Here is a 16,017-nt window from a genome sequence, read left to right as displayed (position 1 = left end):
CTATTTCTGAGAAGTAGAGCGGTTACTTGGAGTTTTGTTTATATATTTACCAGTCATTACTCCATTGTAGCATTCTAGATCAGATTAGGCAGGTCTGTCTTAGTCTTTTTTTAGATGGGAGTCTTATCACCCAGCTCCTTGAGTTAACTGCTGGTCAGTCACTGACAGTGGTATGCAGGTGGACAAATGCTTGCAAAGGTTACCTAATTTACAGTAAGTGGAGGGCTTAGAGATGCCTTTGTCCATGTGGTTACTATGACCCACCCTCCTTCCCCACTTGTAACTAAGTCTTCTACCTGCCCATATTACTGAAGGAAATGAGTGGAGGTTGAGGGTGCTCAGTTCTTCATGCCCACCTGTGGTTAAGATTCTGGGCTCATGTATGTTAGGGGTACGCACTACAGTAAGATCCAAGTGGACATAATCATCTCAAACTCTAGTTACTATAAAGCACGTGACTTTACCCATCCCATGGCACATCAGTGCTCGGAGTGAACCTGTTAGACTGCGTGAAATGTCATAACTGTTATGATGATTCTTGTTTGTTCTGCATTTTTAGGTAATATTCAGGTATCTTGGATTGATGATACATCAGCATTTGTGTCACTTAGCCAGCCAGAACAAGTACAAATAGGTAAGTGTTTTTGGAATCACCTCATTGTAAGGTTTGCCTGTTCGCACTATAAACAGACATTGAAAGGGTTGCTACTGTCTCTTCTAAAATTCCTCAGTCCATAATTTCCTTCTAGCTGGCAAATAGTAGGAATTTCATTTGCTACTATGTTTCTCTTAATAAGCCACTGTCGCTTTATATCAACCATTTCTCTTTGTGTATGAGTATCATTGACATAACAGCAATACAAACAGATATGGGAATTTTGTTGAACTATTAGAGCCAGTTGAGGTAGACAGGGATTCAGAATCCATTTGTTCTCCTGCACAGTTTGCTTCCTGAGCATCATAAAAGAAGCCAACAGAATGGGTAGGTGCCAAGGGGCAAAGCACTGTGAAGTCGAGAAGTATTATGCGGAGGACCACCGGGCTGTTGTAGCTCCAATGCACGTGTTGGGTTTATAGGCTTCACTGCAACTAGTTGAGTAGTTCTTGTAGTAAAACAAACTGAAACTCCATGTTTTCCCTATCCACCCTGCTGCCTGCATATCATGAATCATAGAACTGGAAGGGACCTTGAGAGGTCATCTAGTCCAGTCCACTGCACTCATGGCAGGACTAAGTATCTAGACCATTCCTGACAGGTCTTTGTCTAACCTGCTTTTAAAAATCTCCATTGATGGAGATTCCACAACCTCCCTAGACAATTTATTCCAGTGCTTAACCACCGTGACAGGAAGTTTTTCCTAATGTCCAACCTAAACCTCCCTTGCTGCAATTTAACCCCATTGCTGCTTGTCCTATCCTCAGAGGTTAAGAAGAACAGTTTTTCTTCCTCCTCCTTGTAACAACCTTTTACATACTTGAAAACTGCTATCCTGTCCCCTCTGTCTTCTTTTCCAGACTAAACAAACCCAGTTCCCTGGCTTCCAGTTTCTTTTCTTCTCTTCTCTTCTCTTCTTTCTCTCCCCTTCTTCACTAAGCCTACCAAATGGTAGTCTCTGTAGAGCAAAATTGTGAAGGTTTTCACTAGCTGTCTGTGTTTCCAACTACCTTAAGGTGTGACCTATCTGCTTAGATTTGTTTCATGATCTGCCAAAGGCATCAGCAGTACAGAGTACCCTTCTGTCTTTATTGTAGACGAGGACCAAAACATTTTAGGAAAGATGAAAATTAGTTTTTACTTAATTTGGGCTGCCAATGTTTGAACATTCACATGCTTAAAACATGATTCTGTCCATGTTCCATCTCTACTGGAGTGCTTGTGTAAAGTCCACTTTCTAGCGTGGGCATCTTAAGTTTGCTTAGCTCTTCTTTATCGTACTGAATACTTAGTGAGCTTTGCCAAGCTGCTCACTATTGCTGACTTTCCTTGGTCTCAGAGTTGATTGGCTTATTACCAAAACCAAGTTTTGTAAAGGCTTTTCCTTATAGTAGCTTGTTCAAGAAAACATCAATTATCTTAAAGCAAGAAAACAAAGGCTGTGTACAGCTGAATAGGTAGAAATATGCCTAAATACTTCAGATGGCAAACTTCATTCACTTTAAATCAAATTCAGGCATTAAAACTAACTTTCTCTAATAGTATAACTGTATTAAGGTAGTTGGTTGAGATATTACAAACAGAATACTTTATTGTGTTATGGAATTTTTAACACTGTTCTGAAATGCTATGCGACAGTCGTAGCCTAATATCATGGGTTGTTTTCCCTTTTGACAATCATTCAGGGAACTTGCCAACTCAACTGTGGAGTAAACTGATGGGGTCTAGTGAAAGAGATGAGGGGAGGTATTAGCGTTCACAAATCTTCAAACAGTTGAGTTGTTGAATGCATTTTTCTCCGAGTAGGTATTGATTCCGACACAGAAAATAGAAGGCAGACTCCTAATGCTATTGGACAGAATACTTTATATTAATGTTTAAACCTTGTAACCTTACTTAATCCTCATCCCCAATTTCATACTGATAGTAGTCAGTGACCTTCTTTAAAACACTGACCTCTAGACACACACAAGGTCCAATAGGGGAATTACTGCTCACTATGGGAAGGGGAATGAGAGCACTGTTTACTTACAAAAGTTTAAAAAAAAAAAGTCCAAACATATTTTCAGAAAATAAAGTGGCTAAATAAGTGGCTTATTCTTGAGTGAATTTAAAAAATTGACTGTATATACATATGCTTGCTTTGGAAATCAAAATACATTAATTTACATTTTACAATTCACTGCGACCATATAGTAAACCTAAGTTAAGATGCACCTCAATAGGGTAGCTAATTCAAACTATCAAGTTAGTGACCCTGAGGAGGGTGTAAATCAGTGGTTCTCAATCTGTGGCCCACCAGCTGCTTGCGGCCCAATTAGCACACAGCTGCGGCCCATGTGACATCCTCAGGTAGTGTATATATTGTGTGGCTGCTGCCCACGCATGGAAAGCTGCATATGTGATCCACAATGGTAAATAGGTTAAACTACTGGTGTACATCACTTTAATTAGAAAAGGAGTACTTGTGGCACCTTAGAGACTAACAAATTTATTTGAGCATAAGCTCACAAAAGCTTATGCTCAAATAAATTTGTTAGTCTCTAAGGTGCCACAAGTACTCCTTTTCTTTTTACGGATACAGACTACACGGCTGCTCCTCTGAAACCTCACTTTAATTAGGCCGCATTCTTTTGTCTAGTGCCTAAAGTACATGTCTGTTTTACTTTCATTAAAGTTTTGTGATTTTAGTTAACCCGTAATCAGAAGTGCAAAGCTAGGGTCTGTCTACATAGTCCCTTAGAAATATTCTGCACTATAAACAAGCATGGTTAGTGGTCAAATAACTGGTCCCTGTCATTAAAGCGTTTACTGTGTTAGACATGACATATAGGGAGTGATGTTAGACAAGCAGTAGTTCTAAAAACTTTAACCATCCCAAGTATAAGGCTGTAAGAGTGCTACTTTTTTTACTTGCCTAGTATTCCATTTTATTTATTGTCTTAATTGATTTTTTTTCAGATGGTTAGGAACAAAACATTTCCAATGAAGACATTTGAAAACAAGTTTTCATTGAAAAATTTCTCAATAAGTCTTGTGTTTTTCATCAAAAAACTGACTAACTTCCCAAACCTAACTCAAGAAAAAAATGTTTTCAGTTTTTTTGATGTAAACCCCCAAAATGTCATTAATTGGATACGTCCCGTGGGCATTTTTTTATTGACAAAAACCATTTGTCAAAAGTTTCAAATGAGAAATTTTGACCAGCTCCAGATATTTGATTTATATGTTGCTTTGCATCACAGTTTCTGCTGCTTAAACTATATTTACTGCAGAAGATAGCATGCATGCTAATCAAGTGGGCCTTGAAGAAGGCTGGATTGTATTTGGTGTCAAAGTGGTCATTTCAGGTGCAGTGAACAGCTTGGGAGAAGGTCACACATCATAATGGTGAGAGGAGCTGATTGAGTAATGGTCTTAGTGTTGTGTGATGGGCAAAGAGACCATACATGTAGGTGGGATTAGAGCTGAACAGGACATTGAAGTTGAGTTGACAGGATTGAGTCATTTCTCATATAAGAAAACTCCAAGGAATGAAGGACTTTTGGAGGGTAGTGCTTGCTGCTCTAGCTACACCTAATGTTAAATGATTTTAGCAGCAGTGTTTTGAATACAGTGTAGTGGTGGGATCCAGGTAGGCCCCAGAGCAAGGTGGTGTGATAGTCCATGTAGAGATTAACAAAGACTGGACATCTGTCTTTGCAATAGGGATCCAAAGGAGGAGGAGATTTTGAGATGTTAAAGGTTAGTTGTTAAATTATAAAGTTCGTTGGATTTGATTTGGTAGGTAAGTTTAGGATTGGAAATAGGCATTACATTTTTACAAGATAAGACCTAATGGGTCATTTTAACCCACTAAGGGTATGTCTGCACTGGATCTGATGGTGTAATTTCCAGCTTCGGTAAATGTACACAAGCTAGCTTCCATCTGCAGCATCATCTCCAGGATACTGATAGATTGTGAGGATGGGATTTTCTTTCTTTATCCCTTAATGATCAAAAGAACAATCTGTGAAAATGCTTTTACGAACTTGTTAAATTGGTCCTGAAGTGGAATTTGACAGTTGACTTAACATGCAAATTCACATCAGCAAGTCTGTGCCTGTGTCAGTCAGTGTGGAGGTGGCAAACACTGAGATGCAAAATTCATTGAGTTTTACTTGAGAACCCCTCAAGCAGGACAATATGCAGAAAGGCTATAATAATGTAATAATATTTCATAACCACTGAAAATTTTACGTTGAACTAATGCTATCCAACAGTTCAGAAGAGATGGGGGAGCAGCGGGAAATCTCTGAAGAGGTGGCACAAAGATACATATTCTATCTCAGGTTCAGGTCGGTAATACTTGTGTCCATCTTTCCGAACCCACAACTCATTCGTAGCTCCTCATCATCCACCGGCCCACAGGAAACACTAAAGCTTCACTATGGGACCCGACTGCTATCAAAATAGGGTTCTGCCCTTGAGACCCTCCTCAGCACTGAGTTTTCACCAACTAGCGACACATCTAATGAAACTGAATCCACACCTACCCATATCTAGGCTGGCAGATCAGAGGCAAGTCCTGGGAGAAGACTGAAGCGCCCCTAGATATCATGTCTTCTCCCTGTTTTTTTCCTGTTTTAGGACTCGTGGTGAGCTATGAGAAGTCTGTCATCTGCAGTGATGTGAGATGGTGTCTCCTATTGGCTGAGGCAGTTTTGGTTTTCTGTTCTCCTGCAGATGTGCAGTCAGTTTCCCCTACACCTTGCCACCTGTCTAGACATACTGTTGCAAAATCAGCCATTTTACTTGACAGGCTGGATGAGCAAGGCTGACCGATTCAGATGATTTTTTTTATGAAGTTGGAAAGCTTCCACCAGAGACTTACTCATGGAAGTGGAAATGATTTTTCCAAATAGGCAGCCTGAAACAAAGTGAACACAGTGGAGACCCTGATGATAAAGATTCTGGACAACATACTGCTGCTGAAGAAAGCAGGCCTAGCCTTTGTATTCTTAAAGGCCAACTGGCAGCGTGCAGTTTCTTGATACTGTCGTATTCTGTTTTTTCACATCCTGTGTTATCAGAATTCCTCAGGGGCCTTCATGTCTGCCTTCTGATTAGAGACCTAAGTCTCACGTGGGATCTCAGTGTTGTCCTCTTAGAGTTTTGAACCCTTATCAGGACGCTCATTATACCACCCCACATTCAACTGTCTGAGTCATAGCCATCGTATCAGCATGAAGAGTCCGTGAAATGCAGGCCCTTGTGGCTGAACTGCCATACGCATCATTCCAGAGGTACAAGAAAGTGACGAAACCACACCCTAACTCTCCGAATTCCCTTTGAACTGGTTTATTACCTTACCAGTCATCTTATTGAAGCCACATTCCTCACGGGGTGGGGGGGCGGGGAAGAAACTTCATATACTGGATATGTCTAAGGCCCTGCTTTATTACCTCAGCAGTACCAAGCCTTTGAGATTCTCAAGTTTTAGACTTGAAATTAGACTAAGGTTTCTAACCATCAGAGGAATGAAGTTCTGGAACAGCCTTCCAAGGGAAGCAGTGTGGGCAAAAGAATATCTGGCTTCAGGACTAAGCTTGATAAGTTTATGGAAGGGATGATATGATGGGATAGTCTAATTTTGGCAATTAATTGATCTTCAACTATTAGCGGTAGATATGCCTAATGGCCTGTGGTGGGATGTTAGATGGGGTAGGATCTGAGTTACTACAGAGAATTCTTTCCTGGGTGTCTGGCTGGTGAGTCTTGCCCACATGCTCAGGTTTAGCTGATCACCATATTTGGGGTCAGAAAGAAATTTTCCTTCAGGGCAGATTGGCAGAGGCCCTGGGGAGTTTTCACCTTCCTCTGCAACGTGGGGCACGGGTCACTTGCTGGAGGATTCTCTGCACCTTGAAGTCTTTAAACCACGATTTGAGGACTTCAGTAGCTCAGACATAAGTTAGGGGTTTGTTACAGGAGTGGATGAGTGAGATTCCATGGCCTGCTTTGTGCAGGAGGTCAGACTAGACGATCATAATGGTCCCTTCTGACCTTAAAGTCTATGATTCTATGATGAGACCAACAACACCATAAATGCTGAGTGGTTCAGGGTTTGAGACCTGAAAGACTTGCTAGTAAGAAATTTGAGGGTAAACTGCATGTGAAATAATTAATACACGCTTTTCTAGCACAATATGTTCTGTTTTAACTGGGTTTTAGCCAAGGCAGAAAATCATCATCCTTTTAAAATAACATTACCAAACAAATATTTTTAAAGGTTTTAAGTCTCTTCCAGTTTTAATCTTGATACAGTTTGTATAATTAAAATGGGAGAAGGGTTTTATAGTGTTTGTTTAGGTGCCTGTTAATCTGGAGAAATGTCATCAAGGTTGGCTGAAAGTACATGGCTTTCAGAATCAATATTGAAGTTCTGCACATGTGACTAAAAGGTGGTATCAGTCCATTTTCCTAAGCATTGTAGTAAATGAAATTTGGGGTTTCATATTTCTTCTAGTCTCCCTGATGCATTTTTTCATAACTGCGAGCTCTGCAAGCTCAACTTGGGATCTGAAAGTCAAGCTGGGTCCTCTTTCATTCACAGATCAAGAAAGATTCTGTAAGCAGAACATGACCAATTAGAATGATGTGACCCTGTTTGGAATCTGCTCATCTTCTCATAGATATATTGGCTCTACAGTGCTGATGGAAGTAAAATAAACTTAGCTTTTGAAGTGAGCAGAGTCCAGATCGCACATAGACCAGGTCTATTGAATAAGGTGCCACTTTCACATAAATTCATTCATGCAGTCAACTACCTGCCATGCTGCAACTGTTACCACATAGATATAATTCAGTTTTCAAAAGTAATTCAGTGAGACTATGTAGTGGTTGGAGCAAGAACAAATTCTGACTTTCTCCTCTAGCAGTTCCAGTTTAAACAGGTAGAAAATTCTCTTGGCTGGTGGTAAGGGGCCATTGAAAACAAACATCTGAAATTTTTGGATTAGTGGCTGCAACTTTATTCAACAGTGCACTGAAGTAAGATAACTTGGAGGATAATTTCTGAGGACAGCACTACCTGATAGTGAATCTAGAACAGGTACAGGAAAGGGTCACCCCAGGTCATCTTCAACGGCTTCCTAATGTAAGATCACTTCCAGAGCCTTTCAGAATTTCCAGATCATGACCAATCTACTTCCCCAAAACCCATATGAGTAGTCCTATTCTACAGCCTGCCAGGGCAAGTCTTAGTGCCACTGAGCTCTGTAAAAGTGTTTGGGAATCCCTGCAGGTCCAATTCTACCTCCTGGATAAAGAGGGCAGTTGATGCTTTGTTCACAGGAAGGTTGCTTATCTTCAAACCCTCTTTCCTCAGGCATTATGCCATTACTAGCCATCCTTAAAGGGAATTCTTCATCCTGGTTGCCATGATTTTCCACTCAAAGTTACAAATAATCAATAAACATGTACTGAAGTACATAAGGTGCTTAAGGAACTATTGGAAGCAATCTCGGAACTGTTAGCAGTTATCTTTGAGAATTCATGGAGGATGGGTGAGGTCCCAGAAGACTGGAGAAGGGCAAATATAGTACATGCCTTTAAAAAGGGGAACAAAGAGGACCCAGGGAATTATAGACCAGTCAGTCTAACTTCAATACCTGGAAAGATGCTGAAACAAATTATTAAGCAAACACCCACAGGATAATAGGGTTATAAGTAGTAGCCAACATGGATTTCTCAAGAATAAATCATGCCAAACCAACCTTAATTTCCTTTTATGATAAAGTTACCAGCCTAGTGGGTAGAGGGTAGCAATAGATATATCACATCTTGATTTTTAGCTTTTAACAGTAAGGCTTTTGACAGTCCTGCATGACCTTCTCATCAGCAAACTAGGGAAATGTGATTTAGATGAAATAACTATAAGATTTGTGCACAATTGGCTGAAACACAGTACTCAATAAATATCAATGATTTGCTGTCAAACTGGTAGGCTGTCTAGTGGGATCACACAGGGGTCTGTCCTGGGTCTGGAGCTAGTCAATATTTTCATTAATGACTTGGATAATGGGGTGGGGAGTATGAATGTAAGAATGGCCATACTGGGTCAGACCAAAGGTCCATCCAGACCAGTATCTTGTCTACCGACAGTGGCCAATGCCAAGTGCCCAAGAGGGAGTGAACCTAACAGGTAATGATCAAGTGATCTCTCTCCTGCCATCGATCTCCACCTTCTGACAAACAGAGGCTAGGGACACCATTCCTTACCCATCCTGGCTAATAGCCATTAATGGACTTAACCTCCATGAATGTATCCAGTTCTCTTTTAAACCCTGTTATAGTCCTAGCCTTCACAACCTCCTCAGGCAAGGAGTTCCACAGGTTGACTGTGCGCTGTGTGAAGAAGAACTTCCTTTTATTTGTTTTAAACCTGCTGTCCATTAATTTCATTTGGTAGCCCCTAGTTCTTATATTATGGAAGCAAGTAAATAACTTTTCCTTATTCTCTTTCTCCACACCACTCATGATTTTATATACCTCTATCATATCCCCCCTTAGTCTCCTCTTTTTCTAGCTGAAAAGACCTAGTCTCTTTAATTTCTCCTCATATGGGACCTGTTCCAAACCACTAATCATTTTAGTTTCTCTTTTCTGAACCTTTTCTAATGCCAGTATATCTTTTTTGAGATGAGGGGACCACATCTGTACGCAGTATTCAAGATGTGGGCGTACCGTAGATTTATATAAGGGCAATAAGATATTCTCCGTCTTGTTCTCTATCCCTTTTTTTAATGACAGGTTTCAGAGTAGCAGCCATGTTAGTCTGTATTCGCAAAAAGAAAAGGAGTACTTGTGGCACCTTAGAGACTAACCAATTTATTTGAGCATAAGCTTTCGTGAGCTACAGCTCACTTCATCGGATGCACACTGAATGAAGAAGCAGTCATTTAAACTATTGAGAAATTTTGTCTCTGCATTTCATCCTGAGGTTACATGTACCCAGTCAGTATGGGGATAATTGATATCCCCCACTATTATTGAGTTCTTTATTTTGATAGCCTCTCTAATCTCCCTTAATATTTCATTGTCACGGTCACTGTCCTGGTCAGGTGGTCGATAATAGATCCCTACTGTTATATTCTTATTAGAGCATGGAATTACTATCCATAGAGATTCTATGGAACATGTGGATTCATTTAAGATTTTTATTTCATTTGATTCTACATTTTCTTTCACATATAGTGCCACTCCTGCCCTACCCCCCCCCCTTTTCCCCCCCGCATGACCTGTTCTGTCCTTCCAATATATTTTGTACCCTGGAATGATTGTGTCCCATTGATTGTTCTCATTCCACCAGGTTTCTGTGATGCCTATTATATCAATGTCCTCCTTTAACACGAGACACTCTGGTTCACCCATCTTATTATTTAGACTTCTAGCATTTGTGTACAAGCACTTAAAAAGCTTGTCACTGTTTATTTAGCTGCCCTTTTCTGATGTGTCAGATGTGCCGCTTATAAAATTTGTGGGTGACACCAAGCTGTGAGGGACTGTTAGAACTTTAGAGGACAGGTTTAGAATTCAAATGACCTTGACAAATCTGAGCATTGGTCTGAAATCAACATGATGAAATTCAATAGACAAATGCAAAGTACTGCACTTAGGAAGGAAAAATCAGATAGACAACTACAAAATAACTGGTAGGTGGTAGTACTGTTGAAAAGGACCTGTGGATCACAAATTGAATATGAGTCGTCAATGATAGGTCAAGCTTTTCTAAACCTATTATGAGGAAAGATAAAACGGGTATGTTCAGTCTTGAGAAAAGAAGACAGTGATGGGACCTGATAAACCTTCACATATGTTAATGGATCTTATAAACAGGACTGTGATCTGTTGTTTTTTGTCTGTTGAAGGTAGAATAAGAAGTAATGGGTTTAATCTACAGTGAGGGAGGTTTAGGTTTGATATTGGGAAAAACTTAACTCTAAGGTTAGTTAAATGTTGTTGGATTATGTTACGAAGAGAGGTTGTGGAATCCCCATCACTGGAGGTTTTAAAGAACCGGCTGGACAAACACCCATCCGGGATGGTCTAGGTATACTTAGTCCTGCCTCAGTTCAGAGCCATAGGCTGGATTACCTCTTGAGATCCCTTCCAGCCCTATATTTCTGTGATTCTGTGTCGGGGTGGGCGAACTTTTTGGCCTGAGGGTCACATCGGGGTGCAAAACTTTATGGAGGGCCAGGTAGGGAAGGCGGTGCCTCCCCGAAAAGCCTGGCCCCCGCTCCCTCCCACTTCCCCTGACTGCTCCCCTCAGAACCTCCCAACCATCCAACCCCCCCCGCTCCTTGTCCCCTGATTGCCCCCTCCTGGAACCCTCACCCCTAACAGCCCCCTGGGATCCCACCCCCTATCCAACCTCCCATATTTCCCATCCCTGCCCTATCCAACTGCCTCCTGTTCCCCATCCCCTGACTGCCCCCCCGCTCGAACCTCCGCCTCATCCAACCGCCCCCCGGGGTCCCCTGCCCCATATCCAACCCATCGGCCCCCTTACCATGCCGCTCAGAGCAGCATGTCTGGAGCCACGCCGCCCGGCTGGAGCCAGACACACTGCCCTGCATGAGCGCGCAGCCCTGCCGCCCAGAACGCTGCCCATGTGGCGGCGTGGGTGCAGCGGAGGGGGCACAGCGGGGGAGGGGCCAGGGTCTCACCTCCCTGACGGGGAGCTCAGGGTCTGGGCAGGACGGTCCTGCGGACCGTAGTTTGTCCACCTCCTTTCTATGTAATGTCCAAGAGCCATACCAACACCCAACCCTGCCCCAAAATTTAGCCCAGTGTGGTCCACACAGATCCTCTTAAAATATTAACATGAGCCATTCTCTGTTACTTATAAATCAAATTAGTGAAGCAACCAACAGAACACGCAGTAGGGAAGGGAGGCGAGATTTAACATGATTCAGGAGAATCGGGAAACAGGTTACTTCCTCTTTGCAGAGCTCTGTAATGAATGAGACTACCAATTTGGTGCCTGTAACAGGAATTGTCAAATGGGTGCCCTCCCCATAAGGCCAACAGGCTGCCTTCATTGCTGTCAATCCCCAAGGAGTGTCTTAAGGACATGTAGGTAATTCAATTGAATTACATGCATTCTTTGAGTATTTCAAACTTGGACAGTAGAGAGAGGCTCCCCCACTAATTGTATGCGTGCAAATTCTGCACAATAGTTTGAAAACTAATTTGTGTATTTCATTTGCTGTTAAAGTCTGTAAAACATAATCCCAAAGAGTGTACATTATTTGTAATAATCTTACAATTACAAAGAGCAGTAATACACATGCACTTAAAGTTAATGACTTGTGTATCTATCGCATACAAAATGCACCGATGAAAACTCCTTTCTGCTAGATTTGATAGTGGCTTTATAAACTATAGGTATTCTTATAAAAATTCCAGTCTGTTAATTCTGCCAGTAGGTACTATTAAGTCAAGATATTCAGAATATCTGAACCAAGTACAGTTTACTTTTACACCAGTTGTGTGTTAGAGAGACAAGTGGGGTGAGGTATCTTTTATTGGACCAACTTGTGGTGTTGACAGAGACAAGCTTTTGAATACGCTCGGCGCTCTTCAGATCATGAAGAGCCCTGTGTAAGCTCGAAAGCTTATCTCTGTCACCAACTCAGGTTGGTCCAATAACAGATATTTTCTCACCCAACTTGTCTCTAATATCCTGGGACCAACATGGCTACAAAAACAGTGCTTGAGTATATATGTCAACTTTAAGTATGTTCTGCAGCAAAATGCAAAGGTTTGAGATAAAATGTGGACATTGCAAATGGAATTCATAACTGACCTATACTCTGTAGACAGTTTTTGATTTTTAAATTTCAAAGTGTGTAAATTGGAGGCTGAGTAACTTGGCACCATAGTGTGACCCCATGAGAATTAGATAGGAATCACTATAACACAATGAAAACTTTCTAACTTGTGTAACTTTACCTTTAGTAGCTTATTTTTTCTGTAAAAAGTTATAGAAATATATCACATTACTACATTTTGCTCAAATCAGTTTTCCTGTGCTTGGACTACTTGTATGTGAAAAGGTAACAAAGAATACTATCTTACTTTCTTTTAATTAAGCATGTGCATTAGCTTTATAAGAAAAATAGAATGTAGTGCTAGATGAGAGCATGTGCTTTGTCCTCTCCGTTTTGAAATGGAGCAGAACAGTGTTCACCAGAAAGTTAGAAATGTTATTAATCACTTAAAAGAAAACAGAATAAGCTCCAACTGTGTCTTCCAAATATATGAAATGCATAAATGCTAGATCTATAGAAAATTTCAGCAGCCAAAAATACGTGCAATCAATTGAGAAAACTGGTGTCGCATAGCATAAGTGAAAGTGTTTTCAGAATACTTGGCAGGAGTTCAATCCTTGCGCCACCTTCTGAAGTTCAAAGTCAAAAGTGAGCGTAAAATGTACTTTGACCAACAATCTCAACCCCTATACGGGGAGCAGCCAACTGGATATCTAGCAGTCTCTTTTCTAGTGCCACTCTTGCTTTCTTCCTCCCCTAACCCATAAATTCTTCTAAATACCTATTTGTTTCTATAACACTCAGCTTGGCAGCAAAAGTCAGTCATTCAAAACACACAAGATTTCCAGGTTTTAATTTTTTTTACTGTCAAAAGGCTGTGTTTAACATCCAGTAACAACTAGGTGACCCCTTGTGTTGAGCATCTAAAGGTCGTTTTGGTTCTCCCATACCTGCACTGCCATGTGCCAGTTCTTCAGCATGTCTTCCCAAACTATGCCCCCAACTCGCTGTGGGGAAGATGGAAAAAGCCCCCACCTCACCTTGGCCTGTCTGTGGTGAGGGAAAAAATTCCTTCACAACCTCCTGTGTAAGGAGCGATTAGCATAATGCCCTCAGTGGGTTATGACAAAGCCTGGTATTAAACTACCCGCATGGGCTTTTCCTGCACTGGCATGGACCTAAATAGTTTCCCCTCTCTTCCAGTGACTGGGAGGAGGGATAGGGCAGTGTCCCCATGCTGACCTAGTCTGAAGCTGCTGCAGCAAGTCACTCTCTGGCTATCTAGCCTTTAAAGTGGCCACACACCTTTTCCTACAATTCAAACAATGTCCCACACTCGTATGTGAGGTGAGGTCATTCTGCTTATGTGCTATAGCAAAAATTAGGTTTTGTTCTTTATTATCGGTAGCTGAACCGTTGCGTAGAGCTCAGTTTGTGACTTGTGGGTAGATGTGAAATTTGGCATATCTTGTTTGATTTGTTTTTGCTATCAGGTAAATTACATGACTGAAAAAGACTTAATTCAATGTTAGCAATTCAGACTACATGAGTGATGCCAATCTTTGTTTCTGTTACATATATTTAAATGTAAAGTTTCAACATAACACCTACAGTTCTGTACTTTAGTACACACATTCCCCTCTGACTTTCTTAGAGATGATTTCCCCCTTTCTGTAGTGTGGTCATATGTAGTTTGTCACCTGGATTCTTCAGAGCTTGAGAAGAATGGCAGCATCTCTGTTCTTCTCCAAACACTTCAGAGTCTTGCTAGTAAGCAACTCTGAGGATCCTTACAGCTAGCAGCATTCCAGTCTTTGGGTTAATAGTTGACTGGACTCAGTTTCTGATGAAACAAATCTGTAGTCTGTATCCAAACTGGAAAAGATCAGCATATAAACTAGTTGTACCCTAGAGTTCTATAAGGCTATCACTCTGGAGGGCGGTATCTTGTCCCCATAAGCCAGGGGTCTCAAACTCAATTTACCTTAGGCCAATGCCAGTCCTCAAATCCTCCCAGTGGGCCAATAATGTCACTGAAGATGGTGTTCAGAAAAGAAAACGTTTATATTGTATTTTTTATTTTGAATTTCTTAGAAATAATAAAACTCTCATTCAGCATTATACAATTCTTCGCCTGCCGGAGAGTTTTTAGTGTTTGCCAGACACCTGGCAGCGCTTCAGTTCTGTCAGTTTGTTGATGTTTGGCCTCAGTGACTGAGCAATTGAAACCATCAGTATTGCAGCGCGGTGTGCATCAGATAGTTGTGTTCGGTATTTTGACTTGTTTATATTCATTGTGGAAAAAAGTGACACTGCCTCCATGGCTGCCTCTGCCTGGCAACTAATGATGCTGCCTCCCTGGCTGACTCTGCCCGACGACTAGTGATGGTATCTCTGTCCCTCTCCCCCAGCCAGTGGGAGCTGTGGGGGGCAGCACCTACAGCAGACATTGTGAGCAGCGTGGCTGCGTGCGTCTCTCCTCTGCAGCCTGCAGTGGGGAGGTTCTCGGGCCACAGATGGCCCGCAGGCCAGGACTTTGAGACCCCCGCCATAAACTGAGTTAAGCTAGTTAAGAATATCATAATGTTACAGAAATGTAGGGCTGGAAGGCACCTTGAGAGGTCCTCCAGTCCAGCTGCTGTATAGAGGCAGGACCAAGTAAATCTAGACCATTCGTGAGAGGTGTTTGTCCAACTTCGTTCTTAAAAACCTCCCCGAACTCCCTTGAAAGCTTTTTCCACAGTTTAACTACCCTTTCTTCATAGGTCAGATTTTCTAAACTTTTCATCTTTTTAGCTGTTCTCATCTGGAATCTGTCCAATTTGTGCACATCTTTTCTAAAGCGTGGTGCCTAGAATTGGATGCAGTATTCCAGGTCGGCACTCGTGAGGCCTGAGCAAGTAGTGTAAGACAATTATCTCCCATGTTTTACATACAACACTCCTGTTAATACACCTCTGAATGTTAGCCTTTTTTGCAACTGCATCACGTTGTTGACTCACATTCAATTTCTGATCCACTCTAACCCCAGCTCTTTTTCAGATCCTACCAAGCCAGTTATTCTCCATTTTGTAGTTGCACATTTGATTTTTCCTTCCCAACCGTAGTACAAATTTCATGTTGTTGATTTCAGATCAGTTCTACAATTTATCAACATTGTTTTACATTCTAATTCTGTTCTCCAAAGTGCTTGCTACGCCTACCAGCTTCGTATCATCACAGGTTTTATGAGCGTGCTCTGCACTTCGTTATCCAAGTCATTTAAGAAAATATTGAATAGTTCCAGACCCAGTACTCGCCTCTGCAGGATCCCACTAGATACAGCCTCCCAATTTGACAGAGAACAGTTGATAAGTACTCTAATTACAAAAAGAAAAGGAGGACTTGTGGCACCTTAGAGACTAACAAATTTATTTGAGCATAAGCTTTCATGAGCTACAGCTCACTTCATTGTTTGCATTCAGTGGAAAATACAGTGGGGAGATTTATATACACAGAGAACATGAAACAATGGGTGTTACCATACACACTGTAAGGAGAGTG

The 16,017-nt window shown here is 41.4% G+C and overlaps 1 protein-coding gene across 8 annotated transcripts in view; it reads left to right on the top strand.

The window, feature by feature from the left end:
• PARN (poly(A)-specific ribonuclease) overlaps positions 1–16,017 on the top strand; it is a 172,175-nt gene that overhangs the window by 70,732 nt on the left and 85,426 nt on the right. For all 8 annotated transcript variants that reach the window (XR_005226961.2, XM_043523383.1, XM_037910035.2 and 5 more), the window contains one exon: positions 560–634. Coding sequence is in view for 7 of the 8 variants with exons in the window: in XM_043523383.1 (XP_043379318.1) it covers positions 560–634 (75 nt within the window). In the remaining variant the exon portion in view is untranslated. The remainder of the gene's footprint in view (positions 1–559; positions 635–16,017) is intronic.

Source organism: Chelonia mydas, chromosome 10 (genome assembly GCF_015237465.2).
Source record: "Chelonia mydas isolate rCheMyd1 chromosome 10, rCheMyd1.pri.v2, whole genome shotgun sequence".
NCBI lineage: Eukaryota > Metazoa > Chordata > Testudines > Cheloniidae > Chelonia > Chelonia mydas.
The sequence above is the reverse complement of the archived record's forward strand: the minus strand, read 5'-3'. Positions and strand labels throughout refer to the sequence as shown.